A 25313-nucleotide genomic window follows, 5' to 3' on the forward strand; every position below is an offset into this window, starting at 1 on the left:
ACGGTGAGACTTCACCACTGCTGTGGGGAAGGAGAACCCAGTTATTAAGAAGCCTGATGACTTGCTCAGGAGTAGGTAAATCACAGCTGCCAAGGGTCTTGGTTGCCTCTGAATTATTTTGCGCTCAGACTGTCACTGCCTACAGAAGGATCTGCACCTTCTAAAAATGACTTCTGTGTTTCGTCCAGTGTGTCTGCCTGTTGGTGGAAATATAAGCTTCTCTCAGGGTCTGCTAATTTTAAGTCAGCATGGATATTCACTTACAGTATTTAAATGCCTTCCACTTAAAATAGATCAACCCTTTGGCTTTCAATTGAACCCAGTTAATTTACAGTAATAGCTGGAAGACTGGTAAATGACTCATTTTGCCAATTTCGAGGCAAAAAAAACTGACTCAAATACCATTGAGGCAGCATGGAAAACATATCTTATTCATTGTTTAGATGAACATAACTTACTTATTGTATTTGGGACATTCTAGCTCCTTCATACATTAGTTGAAGACTGAATTACAGTTTATCAGCAAAATGGAGCTGATTAGGGGTGTTGCTGGGACTTTGCTGCCTTGCCTTGTCTACTGAGACAGTGGGTAGGTTTCCTGAATGATCTTTCACAGAGGATTCGGATGGGAGTGTGCCTTCCTCGGCAGAAAGCAGCATGTGCTCTTGGCAGCAGTCTGCTCAGCCAGACAGACAGGCAGGGATCAGTGCACAGGAATCTATCCCGTGTTACTCAGGCCAACCTGCTCTCAACTAAGCAGCACAGCAGCCCCTCTCCCAGATGACCACAGACCCCAGAGCATAGCAATAGTTGCAGGGCCTGGAGAGCAATAAGATAGAACCAAACCCCGTCCAGTCAAGGAGGGGTCCCTCCCATCCAAGGCAAGCACCCAGACCTGGCATGTCCCGACAGTAGGTGTTCTGAGCAGAAACCAGCTTCCCAGGGAGTGAGCTCCAAGGCCCAGGCCAACCTGAGTGGCAGGGGGAGCCTCTAAGGCAGCCTCTTCATCCTGGGCAGAGAAGGCTGGAAGCTGTGTTGCCCCGGAAACGTGGCAGGGGCGGTGCATGGAAGAGCAGCTCTGTTGTCAGTGCTGCAGACCCCGGCTGTCGGGCGGCCACGCCCCCCGGTCTCCTCACCATGTGGGCAGGGGCCAGGCAGTGCTGCTTATCAAGGCCCCCCGGTTCTGAGGCAGAGGCTTCTCCAAACCTGCTCCGTGGGCTCTGAAAGCCAAGGGCAGCGTTAGCACCTAGGTGCAGCAGAAGTTGAAACCAACATCTGCCTGAGTCTTGGGTCAGAGAATACATTGGAAAGAAGTGGCTGACCAGTGAAGTCTCATTCCCTGCGAGAAAGCTCTCAGCTTGAGCCCTCTGATGGCGGCTTCCCTTCTAAATGCATCCGCTCTTGATTGCAGGGACCAGGGCAGCCATCACAAGGACACCAGAGGAAACAGGGGTAGTTCTCCCTAAACTTAATCTCGCACACAAGGTATTTTAAGGAGGCAAAGAGGCCTCCCATTTGGTCCACTGAGCCAAGGAGAAACGGGGGCATTTTCACCCTCCCAGGACCTCCACTGCTCAACGGGGATCCTTTACAGGCTGGGCATCCATCCAGGGACAGTGGAGCCATCGCCCCTTTTGGATGGTGACCTGCATCCTCACTGGGTTTCCCATGCTCCAGTCCGAAGGGTCAGGGAGAATGGGCCTCTCCAGCTGTTGTAGTTGGAGGCCAGAGCCCAGACCTTCTGCCATGTCCTGCTCAGCATTTGACCACAGAGCTGGGCAGATGCCATCTTCCCATGCCCCCCAAGGCTGTGTCATAAGTAGATGGATCTGCCCTCTCATTGCTTTTCATTCCCAACATTCAATCAGCGGAGCAAGAGGATAATTGTTATAAGTTAAGTGGCTTTGCAGAGAAATACAGTGTTTCAATGTACTATGATATTAAAATTTTTTATTATGCCAAGTGAGCGGTTTGGGGCAAAATTACCTAGAATGTGTTTGCTCAGTATATCTAATCAGTTAAACAGTGCTAAATCCTGAACTCCCAGCACCTAAATGCAATAATAGTTTACCTCTTGCTGCGGCAAGTCTGCTGTGGACCAGACGGCAGCCTCATCCATCTCTGTGGCCTCCGAGCTTGAAGCAGGGAGGGAGGGAAGAGAGAAGGCTGGAAGTCACACGCAGTTTGTAAAGGACCAGGCCTGGAAGTGGATGATGTCGCTTCCGCCCACTCCCCATTGGCCAGAGCCCTGTCACCGCCAGAGGGTTTAGGAAGCACCCGTGTGAGCATGCTGGCCCTCATCACAAGCATTCATTCCCCTGCGTCTCTAGAAAGCTACTCGGCACCCCAGCATTGGGCCTGCCACAATGATGCAGAGAGGCCAGGATACCAACCCTAGTGAGCGCTGGCTTCACACAGACGCCGGGCAACGTAGGCTCGCACCTTGTTCTCATGAACACAATCGCAGCGTTAATGACAAGGGCCTGGGGGGTGATTGTGCTGGGGCCTCTCGACTGGGTGGGGCCCGAGGTGTCACAGTGCTGGGACGATGGGCACAGCCTCAATCCCACAGCCTCTGGAGTGAGACGGGACTGATTGGAGAAATGTCCCCAGGTGTCCCTCAGGGACAGTCAGGGTTTCATTATTTGGGGCAGAACCTAGATCGGGGTGCAGAACTAACCACAGGGAAATCCAAGACCATCAAAGGAGGACCCACCCGCCCTGGAAAGGGCATTCTTTCCTGGGTTGGGAGAGGTTGTTGGTTCTGAGGCTGGAGGGTTGCTGAGGGCTTTGCCCAGACCCCAGGCCCTCAGCCCCAGGCTCACCCTTGATCCCAGCTAGACGTTTGTGGGCTCGGGTCCTGGGGTGGGCAGCCCTCCCAGTGAGGGCTTCGGGGCTTGTGATCATCTAGGGACGTGCAGGAAGCTGGTGCTGAGACCCCAAGCCCCTGCTTTCTGCAAAGCACAGCGCTGTCCCTCCAACACTCTGCCCCAAGGGCACACCTCTCAGGCTGACAGATCCTCTCAGGAGAGCAGGTGTGGCCCACGCACGGTGGTGAAGCGGGGGTGGGGGGCGCATGGAGCACCAAGAGCATCTGCCGTGCATGGGAGGCGGCGTCACCCTGAAATCTGTTGGAAGAAGCTTCAGGATGAGACCTGAGCCAAGAATGAGACCAGACGAGTGACTCATCTCAACTCTCAGGGAGAGATGGTACCCCAACCAAGAAGCAATTTGTCTCCAACTTTTAGTCTGCCTTTTTAAATATCTACATTTTGGACAGTAATGGACCATGACTACAGGCTTGTGTGATAAGGAGAGGAGAAGGGTTCCCTGCTTGGCACTGAAATTCATTCTGATCTGTGTTATCTAGAATTTGGAGCGATTCAGTTCTTGGTTGGGTGTCAGAGGATAAAGCTTTTCAAGATTGATCTGAGGCCACAGTCTGAATTACAGGGGAAAAAAAGAACCCCGAGTGGTTGCTTTTAAAAATGTGTCTGCAATTTTCCAAGGTTCTGCCGGTGGAAAATCATATCATGCCACTTGCTAGGAAGCATTTCAGAAGTCGGTTCTTTAGACAGTCTCCCTCTCGTCAAGATGAAGAATGAAGACTTCCCAAAGAACCAGCTTTGATCAGTTTAGAGAGAGAACTGGATTAGAGTGTGAAGATCACAGAACAATTGTGAAGCTCAAAACCCAGACTGGTGGGAGAAGTACAGACACCCCTGGCCCTGCAGGAGGTCCCCCCCGAATTGTCGCCACAAAGTATGAAAGAGGAGCCCTGTCCTTCGCCATCCTGGGCCTGCTGAATCTACACTGAGCCCTGTTCTGTGGCACAAGGGATGGTGTTACACGGGGAGGGGTTGTTCCTAGGGCCAAACCAAATGAACAGATATAGAGACCGACATAGGTTTCATTTATTTTTTTTTCAAAGCAAATGATTTATTTTTGTCAGGCAAGAAGTTGCTAACCTTGGGTACCCTTTCCACTAAGCTCCCCAGTTCATATCTACCAGAACTAGCTATGCGCTTTAAAATGTCCAGTGACCTCTTGCCCTTTCCTTCCAGAATTTCTGTTTGTTTGCCTTTTTTTTTTTGATGCACATTTGGGATATGAAAAGACCCCGATGCTAAGAAAGATTGAAGGCAGGAGGAGAAGGGGATGACAGAGGATGAGATGCTTGGATGGCATCACTGACTCAATGGACATGAGTTTGAGTAAACTCCGGGAGTTGGCGATGGACAGGGAGGCCTGGAGTGCTGCCGTCCATGAGGTCACAAAGCGTCGGACACGACTGAGCAACTGAACTGAACTGATCTGAAGCCAACAACAACATAGGTTTTAAAATAATAATTGTGACAAGTACTTGTGTTCATTCAGCCTCTAGCACTTTACAAAGCACTAGTTTGGGCAGCCCAGTGAGGCACAAAGGACAGAGGTTAATGTCCTCATTTGTACACATAAGAAAACCAAGCCTCAGTCTTGGACCTGCTTGAGTCTCACATTAAGTGGCAACATCACAATAATTATAAACCCCTATAATTATTTTGGAAAGACCCTGATGCTGGGAAAGATTGAGGGCAGGAGGAGAAGGGGATGACAGAAAATGAGATGGTTGGATGGCATCACTGACTCAATGGACATGGGTTTGGGTGGACTCCGGCAGTTGGTGATGGACAGGGAGGCCTGGTGTGCTGAGGTTCGTGGGGTCGCAAAGAGTCGGAGAGGACTGAGCGACTGAACTGAACTGATAATTATTTTTAAATGTGTATATGTATTCCAACTCCTGTGAAATGGTTAAAAGCAGATTCTATTCCTTGGCTATATAATAATTCATGAATTATAACAACAGCACTTACTCTCGCCAGGCATCCAACCTGGTGCTATGGAGGCTTCAAAACACATCACATGAGAGGAGAAGACTGAGGCTCGCCTTGTTGCTCAGGCATTGAAGGCCCGGTCTGAGCCCTGCTTGTAAGCTCTCACTCGTGACGCCTCCACCACACTGCCCTCCTGGGTGGCTGCTATAGTCTGGCTCCATTCCAGGCCCTCTGCTCACTCTGTCCCATTTGGTTCCCAGAGAAGCCCATTGAACAGAGAGGGAAACTGAGGCTGGGAGCGGTTCCTGAGTAGTATTGGTCTGTAGTGGCCCTTTCTTAGAATGTCTTTGCCTGCTTTTATATGCAAGTAATGTTGGCCTCAAAAAATACCCTGGAAACCATGGCTTTTATTTCAGTTTTCAAAAGAGCTTGTGTAGTATTGATGTTATTTCTTCCTTCAATATTTGGTAAGATTTGTAGTTTTCCTGGTGGAAAATTCCATCTGAGTTTGGAGTTTTCCTGGTGGAAAGGTTTTTGGCTACAAATTCCATCTCCTTACCAGATATGAGGCTGCTTAACTATTTCCTGAGAGAACCTCAGTAGTTCGTGTGCTCTTTTATCTACTTCGTGTAAACTGCCAAGTTTATGAACATAATGTTATTCTTAACATTATCCTATTATACCTTATATCCTTCTAATAACTGAAGACTCTGTACTGAGGTCACCGCTCTCATTTCCTGGTATTGGCAATTTATCTTCTGTGTGTTTCTTGCTTAGTCTAACTAGAGACTCATCAATTTTATTGATCATCTCAAAGAACTAGCTCTTAGTTTCATTGACTCTATTACTTTTTATTTTTCATTTTATTTATAGCTCCTCTGATCTTTATTTTTTCCTTCTTTTACGTTGGGTTTAATTCACTCTTCTTTGTGTGGTTTCTTCAGTGGATGCTGAGGTCATTGAGGCCTTTCATCTTTTCTGATATCAGTGCTGTAATTTACCCCCTAACTACTCCTTTAGAGGCATGTAACAAATTTAAAAAATTTTTATTTTATATTGGAGTATAGCAGATTACCAGTGTTGTGATGGTTTCAAGGGGACAGCAGAGGGACTCAGCCATGCACAGACAGGTATCTGTCCTCTCCCAAACTCCCGTCCCATCCAGGCTGCCACATGTCATTCAGCAGAGTTCCTTACACTATATAGTAGGACCTTGTTGGTTACCTATTTTAAATAGAGCAGAGCATACACGTTGAACCTCCTAACTGTCCCTTCTCCCACATTCTGCCCCCTGGCAACCAAAAGTTTGCTTTGTAAGTCAGTGAGTCGTGTAACAAATTTTTATATGTTGTGTTTTCATTTCTATCCAGTTCAAAGTACTTTCTAATATTTCTTTTTGATTTATTTTCTTTGATGTACGAGTTCTTTAGAAGTATATTAATTGGTTTCCAAATATTTGAGGATTCTCCAGAAATTTTTCTGTCATTGATTTCTAATTTAATTCCATTGTGGTCAGAGAACATATGTTATATTTTAGTTCCTTTTTCCGTTTATTAAGTCATGTCATGGTTGTCTTAGTAAAAGTTTTACAGACATTTGAAAACATATTCTACTGTTGAGTAAGCAGGAATCAGGTCAAATTGGCCAAAACTGTTTTTTTCAGGTCATTTATATCCTTACTGATTTTTTAAATCTGCTCATTCTCTAGATTCTTGATAAATAGATAACGACATTTTTACGATAATTGGGGCTTCCCTGGTGGTTCAGACAGTAATATTTCTATTTTCTGTTTCTCCACTAATCTTCATTCCTTTGGTCCTTTTTCCCCCAACTAGTCTCATTTTCCTTCTGTCTAACTATCTTTAACAATTCTTGTAGTGTGAGTCTGTTAATGATACATTATTTCATACTTGTTTTGCATATCTTAAAAGATCTTTACTTAGCCTTTATTTTTGAGGAGTACTTTCTCTGGATTTAGAATATGAAGTTGACAGATTTTTTTCACTGCCTTTAAAGATGTTGTTCCTGCTGCAAAGTGCTAACGCTCACTTTGGGCTCCTCGGGGAGATCCCGGACCCCTCTAGTCCAGAGCGTGGTTTGAGGCACTGAAGGCACCCCTTGTCCTTGGGAACTGCAGGTGTCGGAGGCACAGCAGCTCCACCAAAACTTGGCTCTCCAAGGCTAGCGTGAAAGTTTCGAATCACTTTAACCCTCACAATAGCCTCCGGAGGTGGATACTGTTATTATCCACATTTTACACATGAGGAAGCTCACGTGCAGACTAAGTTTATGGAAAAGGCACCTTCCTTTGGATACTTTAAGTTTTGTCCCTAAACAGTAGTTCTCCAAGTGTATTCCTGGGAGCCAGCAGCATCAGAAAGCCGGTTGGAAATGCAGATTCTCCTTTTTCTTCTTTGGCCAAGAGATCTTAGTTCCCCCCGAGGAATTGAACGCATGTGAAAGTGCCAAGTACTAACCACTGGGCCTCCAGGGAATTCCTCAGATTCTCCTTCTTTCTCCAAACCTTTATAATCAGAAACCCCAAGGATGGGTCTATCAGTGCTACTGCTTGCCAGCTAGTTGTTAAATATTTCCATTATTAGAATTTAAATTATACAGACCTACAATTAAATAAATTATATTAAAAACAAAGATAATCAATGGATAAACAAGGTCCTACTGTGTAGCACAGGGAATTATATTCAATATCCTCTAATAAGCCATAATGGAAGATAATATGAAAAAGTGTATACATATATATATAACTGAATCACTTTGCTGTACATATAAAACTAACATGACATTGTAAATCAACTATACTTCAATAAAATAAATTTTAAAATTAACTAAAACAAAATGTATCACCCCCAGTTGTTTGACTTCATTTACTACTATCTGTGCTCAGGGACATCCTTTTGCTGAAAAAGGTCCATGTAGTCAAAGCTTTGGTTTTTCCAGTGGTCATGTATGGATGTGAGAATTGGACCATGAAGAAGGCTGAGCACCGAAGAATTGATGCTTTCAAACTACGATGCTGAAGAAGACACTTGAAATGCCCTGGGACAGCAAGGAGATCAAACCAGGAGATCAACCCTGAACATTCATTGGCAGGACTGATGCTGAAGCTGAAACTCCAATACTTTGGCCACCTGATGCAAAGAGCCAGCTCACTGGAAAAGACCCTGATGCTGGGAAGACTGAGGGCAAAAGGAGAAGGGGAGACAGAGGATCAGATGGTTGGATGGCATCATCGGCTCAGTGGACATGAGTTTGAGCAAACTCAGGGAGATGTGAGGGACAGGGAAGCCTGGTGTGTGGCAGTTCATGAGGTTGCAAAGAGTCCGACATGACTTAGCGCCCGAACGGCAACAGAACAGGGCCTGCTGGCCACGGTCAGATTGTGTGGCAGGAGCGCTGCAGTAACTTTCTTCTCGGAGTCACATTCAACGACGACATGAAATGGGCCACGGGGAGTAAATCACAGAAGTTGGCAGACAATCACAGAAGTTGGCAGACACTGCATGCCAGATCGCCTGGTTTGTATCAGAGAGCCTGTTGTTAAACCCTTACCACGCCACCAGACCTGGTGCTCTCTCTTCACAAGCCCTGACTCTGATGCCCGCTCAAGGTTGACACCTAGCCCAAGAATGCTGGGGGCTTCATACTGACTCCTGTGTATTTGTCGTCACGAATATCACGCCGGAAACAGAAAAGCCAGTTCTGAGGCCCCTTCACAGTGACGGGAGCCGCACTGGGATTCTGATTGAGCACTGATTGGTGGGTCCCAGAGCCTGGTGGCTCTCCAGGCAGGCTTCTTGCGCACAAAGTCAGCGGCAGCCGTGGTCACAAATGTGGAGGGAAAGTACTCCGGGGTCAGACACCCCCGGGGGCACATCCCAGCTCACCCTTGCCAGCAGTAGTACATGGAGACTGGCTACTTAACCTCTCCAACCTCCATCTGCTAGTCCAAGAAAACGGAATAGTAGTACTCACCACTATGGCACCTCTGGAAAGATTAGATCCAGCAGTTTAGACAAAAGCCAGGAATATAGTACAAGTTCTGTAAACAGGAGTTATTGCCGCTTTTCCATTTAGCTGGAGTAGAAAATAATATCAGTGTCAATGTTGTCTGTTACTCCCATTTTATGGTTGACAGATGTTGAAGCATAGAAGAAAACAAAGCAAAGGGCTCAAAAATCATACCAAGACCGTGACCGAAGCAGCTCACCCAGGAGAGCCTTCCCATTAGCCAGTGACGAATTTCATGCACATCCCGCAATGAACGCGTATCCTCTTCCTGGGGTTGCGGTCCTGATTTATTCCCACTAGCTCTAGGTTCCCCGGAAAGAAACTGTTAATTCAGTTACAACGATTACCATCTGGGTCTCTGGTTTATTGCTGTAATTTCTCTAAGCAAGCATCCGTGGGTAAAAATGCCATTCTGCCTTTACATTGCTTAAGTGAGAAAAGGCATCTCCACGAGTTCGTGCAGCGCAAGGCTTCAGCAGCCACGTGGCGCCGCCAGGAGTGCGCGCTCAGTCGTGTCTGACTCTTTGCGACCCCATGGACTGCAGCCCGTCAGGCTCCTCCATCCATGGGATTCTCTAGGCAAGAGTACTGGAGTGGGTTGCCATTTCCTCTTCCAAGGGATCTTCCCAACCCAGGGACTGAACCCGCGTTTCCTGCATTGGCAGGCAGATTCTACTCCGCTGAGCCATCTGGGAAGCCCCACTGTGGAGCCCCCAGTCTCCTTTAAAGCCAGAAATTGCCTGGAAAAGATAGGGGTGGAAAGAAGAGCGCTCTGTGAGCACACGGGGGAGTGGGGACTGGAGGCGACCATGTGGATGAAGCACGTGATGGTGCCAGTCACCTGGGCCAGTTCCGGGAGGGGCGATGCTCTTCACTTGGTGTGGAACCCTGACGCAGAGTAAGAGCTGGGGTTTGCTCAGCAAATACTCAGCTTACACTGGGTCAGGTACTCCTCGGAGGGCTTCCCAAGTACTAATTCACTTCGTGCTCACAGACAGCCTGACAAAGTGTGACTATTCTTCTTACTTCTTAGGTGAGGAAATTGGGAGTCTGCACAGAGAGGTTAAACAAGTTGCCTGATGTCACACAGCCAGGAAGTAGCTGAGCCAGGATTTGAACCCTGGTAGTTAGATTGTAGGTATGGAGTTTAAAATGAATTTCCCATGGAGAGAACCAATAATATGTAGTTAGAGCTGTGTGTAATCTGAGTTGAACAAATCTAAGCATGAATGAAAGGTCTCAGTGGAGATCAGTTACTAACATCGAGAAAGGGGTTGAGAGAGGCCCCGCCTAGCCCCGTGTGTGGGACAGGGCGAGTCAAGGTGGTTATAACAGCGCCTTGTTGTTTAGAACAGGATTTCTTCAACAGGAATCTGGCATCTCAGTGCCCCTGAGAAGTGGGAGTTACCATCCTATCCTATTGTACAGACATGCAAACTGAGGTTCAGAGAGGTTAAGTAGTCACCCAGCCCGGAAGTGCAGCACAGAGGCTCAAACCCGACCTGCAGGTCTCTGTATCCTATGCTCTTCCTCTGCATCTTTCAGCCTGGCTACCAGATTTCAGCATTAGAGAAGAGGGTGGGCCCCACAGGGCGTTCACACAGGGATATATACACACAGGGATATACCGGGCTTGAGGCATGATTTGTGCTGATGCCTTCTGCATGCTAGCTGACGCCCATGTAACGGGTAAAGAAGTGAAGTCTCTCCGAGCCAGGAGGGGGCACAGCTGGGCTCATATAGATCTCTTCCCTCATGTCACCTCCTGGACAGTTACATGCAAGAAGCCTTCCTCTCCTGGACTGTCTCCCACCTAAAACTCCTGCCTCCGAAAACCTGAAATGGGCACACTGGGACAGGGGGCCCCAGCTAGTATGGAGTCTTCTTCCCTGCTACTGACGGGCTCTCCAATCCTTAACCAGAAGAGTGATAACTCTGGGCAGTCTCCTGTGAGTCAAGTACCTCCAAGAGTGTTAGAAGGCAGTGCCATTCCACTTGACTGGGGTCCCCATGCAGGGCCTCCTCTGTACCCCATCCCTGCAATGGAGAGGACGCCTATGCCCCTCCCAACCTACCCAGCCAGGGCCTGGGGGACTGGCACTCTGACCCTCAGCTTCACCCTTCCCCCAGAACCCTGACCGCAGAGGCCCTTTCCCAGCCATCTCATCTCTCACGTTTGTGTTCTTTTCTCTGTTTAGGGCTTTATTTCTCTACAAGGGACCCAGGTGACCGAACTGCTTCCTGGCCCTGAGGACCCGGGAAAGCACCTCTTCGAGATCAGCCCAGGTAGGCCGGAGCGCCTTCATCTCTGTGTTGGCACTGGCCCCGGTGGCCCCGGGGGACGGGGTTGGGGGGGGCGCCTGGGTGTTGCCGCAGCTCTGGCCTGGGAAGGGCCATCTTTACCACACTCCTCTCTGCACAAAACTGAGCTCTGTCTCTAAGCACAATTCAGAAATTCGGGTCAAATCTAGACGATATTGTAAATTGGGGGAGAATTTCGCAAACTCCATCAGTTATCTAGGTAGTTAGCTTTTGATGAGAGGAAAATGTAGATTTAAAAATTCAAAATAAAACAAGAGAGGAAAGCAAACAATGAGGATACATTAGAGCGAAGGTCCAAACACAATATCTGAGTCACATGAAAATAAGTCCAAGGAGAACCAGAGCACAGGTTTAGAGCATTAAAATAAGCTCTATCGTGAACCCCAGAACAGAACTGAGATGTAGGGAAATAATTTAACTCAAAGAACTGCTGTTATGTTTGCAGTTACAAAGCAGATTTTTAAAGTTCCCAGTTTTAAAATGTGATTCTTACTAAGTAAATGCGTCTTGCGAATGAATCAGTCTGTTTACAGAAGGGCCAGCTTCTATAGCGCGGTGGCGTTTTACTAAGCTTGACCCATCCTGGAGGCAGAGCCTCAGAGGAGGAAGCTGAGCGATGTTTCCGGAGATGAAAGCACAAAGCTCCGGGAAAGGAGCAGGAAGAGGGACGAGCCAGCAGGGCGCGCTAGTGAGCTAGCGCTGCCCTGAGCCCCCGGGCTCAAAGGGAAGGATTCAGTGTTTCACCCAAGGAGTGAGGGGGCAGGGGGTTTACCCACCAACTCCCACCAGCCATTCACTGAGAGCTGCTCCACGGGGGGGGGGGGGGGGCTGACTCTGGCATTTCCGGCCTGCCCTGCACTTGGCCACGTTCCCTGCATTCAGAAAAACTCTAGACAAAGTTGCAGGTGCTTAAGGGAGGAGGCCGCCAGCGTGGATGCGAACAAGTGAGTGTTGGGGGCTCTGGGCAGGGCACCAAGAGCCTCAGTGACAGGCAGCTCATCATCACATCCTATCATGCGCCATCTGGATTTTGACTTTCTTCTGGGAAGTCGTGGCTGCCCAGCGAGTGTGCTAGGGCCTCACTGGCATCTGTGAGCCAGTACATGTACAGTCCCAGAGTGGCCTGGCCACCCAACCACTCTGACGAAGTGACCAGGCCACGGGACAGGTCAGCCCAGACACAGATCAGCCCAGCAAGCTATGGCACATCAGGAGCGGAAGTGAATGAATCCAAGCCTGGGACAAAGAGTATTCACCTTTGCTGTGTCCATACTGGGAGCTCCAGGACAGTCTGCAGGTTAGGTGTAGGGAGGCCCTCCCAACCACATGCTCCATGTTGAAAATTCCAGCACCCATGGTTTCATTTGATTATTTCATCCACTGCAAGAATCTTGATGCTGCAAGTGCACGTTGGAAGGTGGCAACAGAGGGATCCCGGGGTATGGAGTGGAAAATGGAGGCTTGGTTGGCTATGGAACAAGAGTAAAGTAGAGAAGGTACCCTCTGCTGAGAAGGTAGAGAAGAAATGAGAGAGAGGACCGAGGTGGGCAGGGCCCGGTGTGTGGGGGAGGAGGAGCTGGACACACGGAAGGCAGGCTTGGGGCAGGGGCCAGGGGCCTGGGCCTGGGAGTTGGGGGGGAGTGAGGTGAGGCCAGAAGCCAAAGGTAGAGGTCAGTACACACCACCATAAATCCAGAAAGACCCTGGGCAGGCGCCCCAAGGACCAGATGGGAATGATCACAGGTGCGCGTGCTCTTTATCTGGTCAGAGCCGCTTACAAAGATTTCTTGGACTCAGTGGGGGAAAAGACCATTTGCCATGTAAGGTAACATATTCACCTTAGGGAAGATTGACCTCAGGGTTCTAGGGATTAGAATGTGGACATCTTTGTGGGGCCATTATTCTGCTGCCCCAATACTGAAGACATCCCAATAAGGTAAGGGGTACTTCCATGCCTAGTCTATAAAAAAGGACACTGGGGATTAAAAAGGATTGGTCACTTGCCCAACAACACACAGCTGGATGGCAGTGGGGTCAAGACTTGGACAGTCTGACTTCCAAAGTCCTCCAACACAGGCACCTCATACAGGTCTGGTATTTTCCCTACCTGGGCCGGAGAAGTCCAGGGAGGGAATCGAGGCTCCCCACACTCCTTTATCCCAAGCACAGCAGTGGTCGAAGCACCAGACGTATGCAGCTTCCAAGCACTGCCTGCCTATCTCTGTCCTCTTGCCTTTGAACTTGCAGCCACTCCTGAAGGCCCAGAACGACGGTGAGGGCAGCTGTGAGACCACTCGGGGAAAGCAGATCAGGTGGTAGGCGGTGAGGGGTCCACACAGCCTTTGGGGAGAGCCGAAAAGGAAAGACTGGATCACCTCCACTGGTTGCATATTTCTGGCTGGGGAGAAAGCCAGGCAGCGGGGCGTGTCGGCCACACCCAGTACCCCAGAGGGAGGGAAGCTTGACAACTCTTGGACATGTGACAGAAACACAGGAATAAAAATGCATGAGATCAGTCACATGAATTTTAAGTCATCTGTGCTCTTCAACGGTATTTAAAAAAAAATCACAACTTTTCATCAAGATAGAATTTAAAATGAGGAAAAATTGTACTGTGAGCGCCATCTAGTGGAGAGACGTGCCAATTCTATGACGGCTGCGCGTTCCGCCAGCTCCTCTTCTCCAGCCAGCCCCGAGCCTGCTCAGCTAGACAGCACCTCTGATCCTTGACAGGCCCCGACAGTCACTAAAGAGCGGGGCTGCAGCTTGAGCCAGTTCTAGCCGCAGAAACCCGATCTCCACCGGCACTCCGAGGCTGGGTTCTGGATCAGGCCTGAAGGAGTCAGGCCCCCGGAAGGGGCTGGGATTCAAGGACCCTAGGTCTCCTTCCCACCTGGACCTCTTCTCCAGCCCGAAGTTGTCTGGCAAAACCCAGCCCTCTCAGCCTTTTGAGAGCTGTCTTTCCTTTGTGGAGTTGATAGACCAAACACAGGCCATCCTCAGAATCTTCAGGGTAGAGTAAGGAGGAGAGAGGCCTGCTGTAGTGCTCTGGACAAAAAGCTGCTAAACTCACAAGATGCTTGTGTTTGGCGGCCCAGGTTAGGTGATCCGTATAGCAGTCTAACTCGTTGCTCACATCCTTCTTCTGGTACGAGCATGATGCTATCGCAGGCCACTGACTACAGGGATTCAGATGGGAGCTCTAAATCTTGCTGGCGAGTGACTGCTGGCCTATCATGGGTCCTCTCTTGCTGGGCATATCTTTCCAGAGTCCCCAGTGGCAGGCGGCAGAATCCAGTTCTGACCAATGCAGGCAAAGGGGAAATAGCCAGAAGTTATGGGGCCATGCAGAATCAACCCCTGGGAGGCTGGAGAGGTGAGTGTGGAAAGGGCAGTGGCAGGGCTGCTCAGGACCCCCAGAGCCAGGATCAGAGAGTGGGAGGGGCTCCGTGCAGGGAGGGCTGCATCGGGAATGCTGCTCTCTTCAGTCCAGGCGGCGTCGATGGCTCGGGGTCTGAGGTCTGAGTGGCTTTGTTTAGGCCATGAACCTACCCTGGTAGGTGCAAGGACCCCACTCCTACTCCTGCCAAACTGAACTCAGGTGCTTCCAGGGAAGAGAGAGGAGGTACGCTGCATCAGAGTCCATAGCTGTTTCTCAGGGGGCCAAGTGTCATACTGATCGTGGCTCTTTCTGCAAATCCACACCAAGGCCCCAAGTCTGGGTCCCTTTCCAGGCAGCATTTCCTCCTGGAGGGCGAGGACCCCAGTGTGCAGAACTGAGGATAACCCAGGTGAGATGTGAACGGCTGCCCAGAATCTTCGAGCAGGACAGTGCTGTCTCCCAGAGCAGGAGGAGGACACGTAGGGGGCCGCACGGCTCTGACATCTGGGCCTGGTTCCCACCGCAGAGCGCCTGTCTGCTCTGGGCCCCACAGACCACATTTCTCAAGATAAAGTGCTGGAAGCTCTGGTGGGGGACGCTGCCCAGTTCAGAGGTCTGTTTAGGACCCCCACCCTCTCCCCAGACGCTGGGTGGGCATCCTGCAGGCATCCGCCTGGGTGGGGATGGCTTTGAGGCCCTGGGTTTTCGGTTCCACCCAGGCACTGGGGGCTGAGGTATGAAGAGAGCAAGCGATAGCACCCTGTGGAAGTTGGGGAGGTGGTGGGTTGAACCCGGACTTGCCAGGAACGCCTCTGCTCCCTAGAGGCAGGTGTCTGCACACAGAAAGGAAGGTTCCAGGGCAGAGAGTTGAGAGGCCCAGCCCATGTGCCATCCCGCGGTTTGTGCCTTTTCTCTGTGCTCCCCCAGCAGGACACGTGTCCCCACAGCACCCAGCTCTGACCAGCTCCTGACCGTCCTCTCCAAAGTCAGGGAGAACTGGTCAGAAGCACGACCCTGCCACCCACGGCCGGCTGGTTTTAGACAAGTCACTCAATGTCCCTGTGTCTCCGTTTCGTCACTTATAACTTGGAGATAATAAAGCAAATTGCCTTGGGTTTGGTGAGGATGCAGTGAGAGCCCAGGGCTCAGCATTGACGCTGATATTTTTTCCACTCTTCCCTAACTCTCTGCCGTCTGTGTATCCTTATTGTTAATAATAACAACACAGTTCCTGCTTAGCTGTCACCTGTAAGGTATCAGTCCCAATACCATTTGATGCGTGCCCCAACACGGGTATCCACAGGGCTGAGAGCCCAGAGCAGAGGGTGGGGGTGACTCACCTGGGTGGTTGGGGAAGATTTCACTCAAGCTAAGCCTTAACAGGGAAGGGGAAATGACCCAGCTGAGCAAACAAGAGAAGATCAGCCCTGGAATGATCCAGAAGGGAGGAGAGAGTACACAAAGGCACAGAGGGCTGGAGCAGTAGGCTGTGTGGGAGACGTGGTGTGTGGAGGACCACAGTGGAAAGGCATGTGGGGACCTGGTCATAAAGGGCCTTGGATGCTGGACAAAGAGGCTTGGACTTAGCCACTGCACATCTTCAGCAAGCAGGAGGGATGGTTAAAACCAGAACTGTGTGTTAGAAGAGCCACTGAGGCAGTGATTGGGAGGTGGGGGGTTGCAAGGACCTGGCCGATGAGGTAGCCTGCCACTCCTCCTTGCCACCCGCCGCCCCGACCCTCGCCCCAGACAGCGTCCACAGACGAGGCCACCCTGCCCTGCCAGAATGCTCGCCAGTGAGCGAGGTGGGAGTGGGGAGCAACTCATCAGCTGAGCTGATTAAAGTCAAGCTCTAATTCTTCCTGTGTAGCGCCAAGCTTGTGTGCCAAGTTCTTGGCAAGGGGACCCTGATCGTACACGTGCCTCTGAGGTCTGTTTAGGTGGGTCCCAGCCCCAGCCCAGGCTTTCCTGGGGGCTCGGTGGTAAAGAATCCACCTGCCAATGCAGGGGAGGCAGGTTTAATCCCTGGATCAGGAAGAGCCCCTGAAGAAGGAAATGGCAACCCATTCCGGTAATTTTGCCTTGGAAATCACATGGACAGAGAAACCTGGAGGTCTGCAGCCCACAGGGTCGCAAAGAGTCAGACACTATTTAACTACTGAACATCAGTAACGACAGACCAGCCCAGCCTCTGACTTGCTGGGGTCAGCCGGAGCAGGTGGCCTTGGTTTGGTTTCCCAACTGTAAGATGAGGAGGCCTCCGAGGTGTCTACCTGCCCCAGGAGAGTAGCCTTCCACAACCAAGCTTCCCCCAGGAGAATGGGTTCCAGCAATTTCTTCAGGCTGTGCTGGGTCTTTGAAGCCTGTCTCAAGCCTTGAGCTTATAGCTACCCATCCTTATTTGCCTGCAACTTGGAGCAGATAGGAGAACTGCTGCCTGCTGTCTCTATGGCTTGACCTTGAAGTAAAGCCAGCACACACAGATCACTCTGCAGAAGCAGACTGATACGGGGCTCCTGACATCCCCAGAGCATCACTCATCTCATTAGCCGCCCCCTGAGCGGGATGCCGAGCTCAGCCTATCTCGGCACCTGGTACCAGCCAGCCAGCATATCAGCCTGACCCCGTGTGGCCCCGCTGAGTTTGCCTGCAGCGTGCCAGACAATGGGTAATGACTAGAAATGAAATTAGATGATCAGTTCACAAACACTCCCCACCCCTGAGGGCAGGAGAATCAACAAATACAAAAGTGGTTTCCAGTACTTCCTGCTTTGTGGTCTAGCCCTCCTGTCTTAACCTCACTTTTCTTAACTAAACACGGGACCAGGTACGGGGAAACCCCATTGGTGTCCCTGGAAGTTGCAGAGGAAGTTGCAGTTCATCCCTTTGGCCAAAATCACGTTCTAGAGCAGTCCTGTTCGGTAGAAATACAAAGCAAACCACGTTTGGAATGAGATCGACAGTCGCCTGGCTCAGTTACACCAGTTGTATTTCAAGCAGTCACACGTGTCTGGTAGAGCCGTACTGCTCGGTGGAGGCCTGGATGCGGAGGCAACTGGATGTCGTGCCTGACAGAGAATAGCTCAGTGCTGTTGCCATTTGGTTGTTAAACCATGTCTGACTCTTTGTGACCCCAAGGACTGTAGCCCTCCAGGCTCCTCTATCCATGGGATTTTCCCAGGCAAGAATAGTGGAGTGAGTTGCCATTTTCTCCTCCAGGAGATCTTCCCGAGCAGAGATCGAACCAGTGTCTCCTTGGCAGGTGGATTCTTTACTACTGTGCCACCTGGGGAGGGAGCCCAGGTGCTGGACAGGTACCCCAGAAATGAAGGGGGTGGGGGAGGAGCAAAGGGGTTGGGGGGAAGCCGAGGCTTTGGAGTCAGATACTGAGATTCACATTTTAGCTCCCCCGCTCACTAATGCCAAGAATTCAGGCCAGTAGCGTACATTCTCTGTGTCTCATTTTCATCTTGTGCTAGTAGAAATAAAACTACCTACTTGGCAAGAAAGCTGTGGACATCACGTGAACTAAGATATGTGGCCATGCAGAGGCCGTGCACGCTCCACCAGCCGGTTCTCTCTCCCCTTCCACCTGCCCTCCTCTCTTTCTCTTTCTCTCTCTTCTTTCCTTCCTCTCTCCTCTTTCTCTCTCTCCCTTCCTCTCTCCCTATCTTTCAACTTCTCTTTTATCTGCCATATACAAGCAAACTTCACGTTTCTTTAGTTTGTGGCTTTCAAAACAAACAAATTCCAGCCCTCCAGCAGTGGTTCTCAAGTTTACCTGTATATCCGAGCCCCTGCAGCACTCCTCAAAAACCCTGGATACTAGGCTTATCCTCAAAGTTACAGATTCCGAGATCTGGGATGGGGCTGGAGAATGTTTTTTAAACATGCTCCCAGATAATGCCACTGTTGCTGGCCTGGGATAATTAGGCAGTTTGAAAGGGAGCTCATGGAAGAAAGGGAGAAATTTCATATTTAATGCCCGTAATGGGGCTTTTTCCTGCTTTTTGAAGACAGAGTCCTGCAGCTTTACTTGGCACTAGACCCCACAATTTACTACTTGGTCCCGAGCATAGTGGAGGGCAGTGAGGAGCCCAGAGGCTCTGTTCATGGAGACATGAGTCTGGAATAAAGGAAGGGACGATCCGGCACTGTGCTAGGAGGGTCCAGTGCAAGCAAGGCTGAGCTGCTCCGCTGCGGAGGGAAGCGGGCACCGAGGGGCTTCACGGCCAGACAAGCAGATGTGAAATGCTGCATGGAGGAGCAGGTGTATCTGTGCGTTGTGGGGGCCACAGACAGACCAGGCATGGGGTGTTTTATTTGCTATTTAACTAGCACACTCCCTTGGGCATGGAGATACCTGTGGGATAAGAGGAGACCACTCACAGGCACCCAGGGTCCTCCGAGGTGCAGTGCACATGCCCATCAGCTGCCGGGTCTCCCTCTCAACAGCCCCTGGACCACGGTGCCATGCCCCATCCTGGACAAGAAAGTCCATCCCGACATCTTCTTTCCCACAGCCCGAAGCCCTACTCCGTGCTCTGGTGCTGTCAGCCAAGCCAGGGACTGCCACCACCGTGCTCCACCCTGAGACTCTGCCGGGTATGTGCTCCTGACCCCAGCTCTCCACCAGACTAGGGGAAGGGGTGGCAGCAGTCACCGGGGGGAAGCAGAGGTGTGCTGTTGGCCCGGGGCACCAGGAGGCAGGGGGTGGCTGAGCATCCCTGGAGGCAGGAGGCTCAGGGGCAGGACCATGGCAGGGCTGAGGTTCCAAGCCCTTGAACACACTCCAGTGGCCCATCAGACCTCACTTACAAAATACAAATTTAAAGACAAAATGATTGACAACCTCAAGACAGCCACCAGAGAATACCGAATGGCTAGCGCAGGGTCCTTCCCAGAGAGCTCCTTTGCACCTGCCCTGGTCACAGGCCCCTGAAGCCAGCCCTGATTGTGGGCCTCCGGATGTAAACGCAGGACCTGTCTGCTCTTTTGCACTAGGTTCCAGCCTGTGAACGCAGCCTAACACCCCTTGTTGACCTCTTCCTGCAAAGTCACTAGCCCTTGCAGCCTCCAGTCATAAATAAATTCAGTCCACGTCTTACCAGTGTCCTTATCCCATCCATAAACTTGGCACCCAGAAGGGGTACGGCTTCTCCAGGGGCTGAGTGACTCCACCCATCGCGGCCCAGCTCCATGTTCTTTCCATCCATCCCTGGCCCCGGGCCCAAGGCCATTGCTGCCCTCTGTTCCCTCCTTTCGGTCCTGTTAATAGAAATGCTCCTGAATTTGCAGCAAGTCTCTACTTCTCCCACATCCTGAACTGCTAAGGCAGAGGGGACTTTAAGTGGATCCCCTGGTACCCACAGAGGGCATCAGGGAATGTTGACCTGGGAGGTGCCGCCTGCATGCTTGCAAGCTAAGGCTGTGGTCCACCAGGAGATTAGACTGAAGCTGTCTCTCTTGTACGAGGCCAATCAGAAAGAATCTTTAGTGGCCCACCCAGGGTTGTTCGCCACCAGGCAGCCTAGCCTGGCTTCCTAAGTGTGTAACACGGTCCTTACCCTAGTGCATTGGCTCGACTTCACCTTGGCAAGTATGACATTCTTCCTGACTCTCTACCCCACGGCCTTCTGGTCTGCACTGTGAGGGCCGCCTGCATGGCCTCTGAGGACTCCAGGAAGTGTCGCGCCCTGGCTGGGAGAGGCGCATGAGTCTGGCTCTAGGCTCGCCGCTGCCGTCCTTATTCCAGCCAGGCGACCCACCTTCTCCCGTCTTGGGGCTTCTCATTCGAGCCTGTGCTTCCCTCTGTGGTTGTGCCTTTCATGCATAATTTGAAAAGTGCCTCTTGTTTTTTTACCTTCTTTTCTTTTGGGGGCGGTTATGTTTCTCTCATCAGAATTAGGTCTCTAGATCCAAGGTCCATATCTGATTCACATCTCCACCTTCAGCCCAGTGCTCTGTGTCTGGCCTTGATGGGGAGCCCTGGGGGAGACATGTACAGCTGTGCTGGTGTCCTGGGGCAGGAAGCAGCTTGGCTAACTCTGAGCCATTAGCTTGGTTAGATCCCAGAGAGCCTTGGCATGTGGACAGTCTTATAGGCAATGAGGAACCACAGAAGGTCCTAAACAGGGGAAAGTTACGATCATATTCAGCAACAATGGAAAGACTGGATTGAGCAGTGTCTGGGGGTGGGGTGGGGGCGTGGCGCGCTGCTTCAATAGAGCAGCAGGGACTGCTCAAGTTAGAGCCAAGCAGAGGCTGGGAGGATGGAGGATGGCTGGGAGGTGAGATGTTCAGACCTGGTGAGGGACAGGATGTTGGAAGTAGAATCCAGGATGACTGCTGGGTTGATGGCCATCTAAGAAAGGACAGAGGGAGGGAGCAGCAATTCAGGGATAAAGATGACAGAGTCAAAGTGAGGTCACAGGAATCCAGGCTGGTGGCTGTGACACTTGGATTTGATGTTGCAGGAAGCAGGGTTTCTTGAGGCTTCAGTTCCACCCCCATGGCATCTGATGTTCCAGCCCTCCCCCGCTGTAAGCGATGCGGTTTCTCCATTCAAGACCAAGATCAAGGATCTAGGAAGCTGTTCCAGACTCCACACACTCCCTGCAAACCCCTCCCCACAAAGAGTCTCTTTAATGACAGAGTTCAAAAACTGGACCCAGGCACTTCCCTAGTGGCCTAATGGTGAAGAGTCTGCCTTGCGATGCAGGGGATGCCGGTTCGATCCCTGGTCGGAGAGGCAAGATCCGACATGCTGCAGAGCAGCTAGCCCAGATGCCACAACTACTGAGCCCGAGTGCCGTAACTAGAGAGTCTGTGCACAATGAAAGACCTTGCGTGCCGCAGCTGTTTTAAGACTCAGTGCAACCAAATAAATATATTAAAAAAAAAAACAGACCCAGAACTTAAGTACGTGGACTTGGTCAAGTCGCTAACTTCTCCGTGCCTCAGTTTCCTCACATATAAAATGAGAATCAAGTGTCTATAGGTTGGCTTAGGGGTGGGGGTGAAGCGGCTGGATGTGACTCTGCAGAGGGAGCCTTATTCTGATGGTACAGTTAAGTACCTTAATGGTGGTGATACTTTCATGTAACTACACATGTGATAAAACTATATAGACCCCTCCCCCACCTCAGTGCGCACACACACACACACACACATGCACACACACACACACGCACACCAATGTGCATAACTGGCAGAATCGGAATCAGCTTTGTGGATTGATCGCGTAAGGTCAGTTTCCTGGCTTCCATGGTGGGATGCAGTTACGTAAGCTGCTAAACCTGGAGGAGGCTGGGTGTAGAGTGCACGGGGCCTTGCTGTGCAATTCCCTGCAATTTCCTGTGAATCTAGAATGATTTCAGAAGAAAACTCGCCCCATAGTGTTTTGGGGATATGATAATCTATATCTTGCTGCTGCTGCTGCTGCTGCTGCCGCCAAGTTGCTTCAGTAATGTCCAACTCTGTGCGACCCCATGGACTGCAGCCCACCAGGCTCCTCTGTCCACGGGACTTGCCAGGCAAGAGCACTGGAGTGGGTTGCCATTGCCTTCTCCGAGTCTATATCTTAGGACAATACTATCCTGTGTTAAGTATTCTGTAAAGTTTAGCAATTATTATAGCAAGGTGTCTACACAGTCAAGAAATAAAAGATCAGCGCATTTTAAAAAGTAGTTAGCAACCTTTTCAAACGATATACTCAGTATGTCTTTTAACCTTCAGATACGTTTTCAGCCAGAATGTCTGTAAACCTAGATGAATGGGTCCAGCTGCTTATATTAAAAAGTATGGCAAATACAGTACTTTCTCCTAATTTTGTGACTTTCTGGCCATTCTGTGGTTTACTGATTGATGATTAACAACCAGGTCCCTTGTTTCTCAGAAGTATTTCAGCTGGAAAAAAAAAAAAAACATTGAGAATATTACTTGAAAATTGGCAAATGCGGTGTTGAACTGCTCACTTGATGCTTCGTGGCTTCTCGGACACCCGTGTGTGGCATTCCCACAGCCCTGGTGACTGTTCATGTGTCTGCCCACCTTCTGTATGGCTGCCTCTCACATGCCCTGACCCAGACCAGGTACAGGAACATGACTGCTGACTGATGGAATAGAAATCCAGTCTCAGGGGAAACTTGTTAATTCCTTCAAGAGCAACTGGATATTCCTGGGATAGCAATAGGAGTACGTTTCCTGTATTAACATTTTCCACGAGACAGAAGCAACATGAGATTCTTAAAGTCATCTGTTGAGTTTCTTTTTAGAAATAGAAGTACAGGGTACTGGTTCAATCTCCCTGACACCCAGAGTGCAGGCCTTACACTCGCATTGTACCGATACGGTGAGCGAAGCGCAGAGAGGTCACTTGTCTAAAGTCACATGACTAGTACCAGATGGAGCCCAAGGTCCATCCTGGGGAGTTGCCCTTCAGGGTCCCAACCTAGGCTGCCAACAGGAGCTGAGGCGGGCGCTGGGCACCACACAGCTCTGAGACACGGAGGGGCGCAGACAGAAATCCCTCAGCTAGAGACCTAAATCCCGGGTAGGAAGGTTGATGTGCAGTGCCAGCTCAGAACAAGGATGCAGATAAAATTCTTTATGAGTGACCTCAGCTAGACTAAATCTCTAGATAAATTAGGATGTGGGGAGGAATGTGGCAGGGGATTAGTGGTGGGGAGTTGGATGACCCAGGTCACCTCTGAGAAGCCAAGCCCAGGTACAGAGGCTCCTCTGACAAGGGAGCCTTCAGCTTAGAAACTTCTTTAGACGAAGGGCTATTCTTTAGGTCCTTCCTAAACAAGATATGGTCCATGGACCAGCTGCATCAGCGTCATCTGGGAGCTCGTTGGAAATGGAGATTCTCAGGCCCCACCCAGAACTGCTGAAACAGAATCTGGGTCATAGGAATATGTCCTGAGGGATTCATGTCCATGTTAAAATGCAAAGCAATGCTCCCAAGTGAAACAACACCAGTGGTCCGCAGCCCTGGACTACGGCCTCCTGAAAGAGGGACTTACATCGGTGCCCGCAAGGCCTGGTGCTGGGCTTTTCAAGATGCTTGAAAAAACTGTGAAAAAGCAGCAACTCAAAAGCAGGAAGGAAGCTGAAAGTGATGGTAGAGAGAGGCAAACAGTGACAAGACACTGAGCCTAGTTCCCAGGCTGCAAGCCAAGCTTAAACCGGGGCTGATTGCCCATGAGCTGATTCTGGCCCATAAGATGTATTTTGTTTGGCTCATGGAGCATTTTTATGCACAGAAGATTTTACGCATAGACCCCCGGTGGCGCTAGTGGTAAAGCAGCCGTTTGCCAGTGCAGGAGACACAAGATGTGGGTTTGATCTCTGAGTCAGGAGGATCTCCTGGAGAAGGACTTGGAAACCCACTCCAGCATTCTTAGTTGGTGAATCCCATGGACAGAGGAGCCTGGCTGTCCACAGTCCATAAGGTTGCAAAGAGTCGGACAGTAATGAAGCGACTTAGCACGCGTGCATTCAATGGAGATTTCTATAGGGTGAAACTGGGGCTGCTTTCCCCATACAAACAATTAACAGGAGCTCAGTAATAGCTGCCCCTTTGGATAGAGCCTGAGTATCTGCTAGTTAGCCAGAATCCCCACCTTTTCCTACTGCCCCATCCCAGCCTTCCTCCCCCTCCCTGACACCTGCTTTTTCGGTACACCTTACCCTCTCACCTCTCTATAGAAGTTTGAGTCTGTGAACTCTAGTGTAGATAATGAAAAGACGGCTGGAAAATGATAGCTACTGTGTATTGGCCGAGTCATTCGACACCTCCGTTTATTTCTCGTGCAGCTGTAATTTAGGGCGAGGTGTTGCATCACGCTGCCTGAGACTCAGCTCTGGCTCAGCCTCCGCCCAGGTCTGGGGTCCTGAGGGAGTCGCAGTACCCCTTAAACATCAGTCTCTCCTTCTGTAAAATGGACTCAGTAAAAGTAGCTTCACGTAAGCATTGAGCCTTGTCCCTGGAACGCAGTTAGCAGTAGCTGATTAGTAAGACGTTAGTAGTTGTGGTTACCAGAGCAAAATAACACACGGGCATGCAGGTGTTTGTTCCCTGCATTGCTAAAATGTGGGCATTAGTTATCAACACTTTCCACCAAAAGGCATACAGAATACATAAAATTGTTAATTTCAGTGAAGCTAAATATACATTTCTAATAGAAATTATATACATATGGAAAACATGAAATGAAAACATAAACTTATGAAATATAAAGGTTAAAAGTATTACCCTTCTAATAAAAATTATTAGTAGATGAAATTACAAAGAAAATTTTAATAATAATGAACCCTTGAAATGAAATCGCACTATTTGATGTTATTTTTGAATCATGAGCATCTTTTGGTGCCCATTTTTTCTAACTGCTATAAAATTTTTGAGGAGATTATTCTAAACTAAATTTCAAACTAATATTATCCTATGAGTACTTTATCTTTAATCTTTTTTCTTATTCAGTATTCTAGAGGGGTTTTTTTAACTTTTTTTTTTTTTTGATTAGCAGGGGCTACATCTTTTAATTGGTCATGAGCCCAGTTATATTTCATAAAAAGCATTTCCAGTTTGTCTCACCCTCTGCAGTGTTCTCCTGGGTAGGTGACCCCATGGGTCTGGTGGATGGGTCACAGGGAGCAGCTGTACTTGGAGGCCACTGGTTTAGAAAGTCTTTGAAACAGAATAAGGATTTATGTTGTGATAGAGGCGCCTTGGTTCTTTTCCCTCTGTGGATTGTGGA

The 25313-nt window shown here is 49.9% G+C and overlaps 1 protein-coding gene across 2 annotated transcripts in view; it reads left to right on the plus strand.

Annotated features, from left to right (window-relative positions):
• Positions 1–25313, plus strand: part of ARHGAP22 (Rho GTPase activating protein 22) — a 179168-nt gene that overhangs the window by 64373 nt on the left and 89482 nt on the right. For both annotated transcript variants that reach the window (XM_040242856.1, XM_040242857.1), the window contains one exon: positions 11045–11132. In XM_040242856.1, coding sequence (XP_040098790.1) covers positions 11045–11132 — 88 coding nt within the window. The remainder of the gene's footprint in view (positions 1–11044; positions 11133–25313) is intronic.

The sequence above is a fragment of the Oryx dammah genome, unplaced genomic scaffold, assembly GCF_014754425.2.
Source record: "Oryx dammah isolate SB20612 unplaced genomic scaffold, SCBI_Odam_1.1 HiC_scaffold_6, whole genome shotgun sequence".
NCBI classification, from domain to species: Eukaryota; Metazoa; Chordata; class Mammalia; order Artiodactyla; family Bovidae; genus Oryx; species Oryx dammah.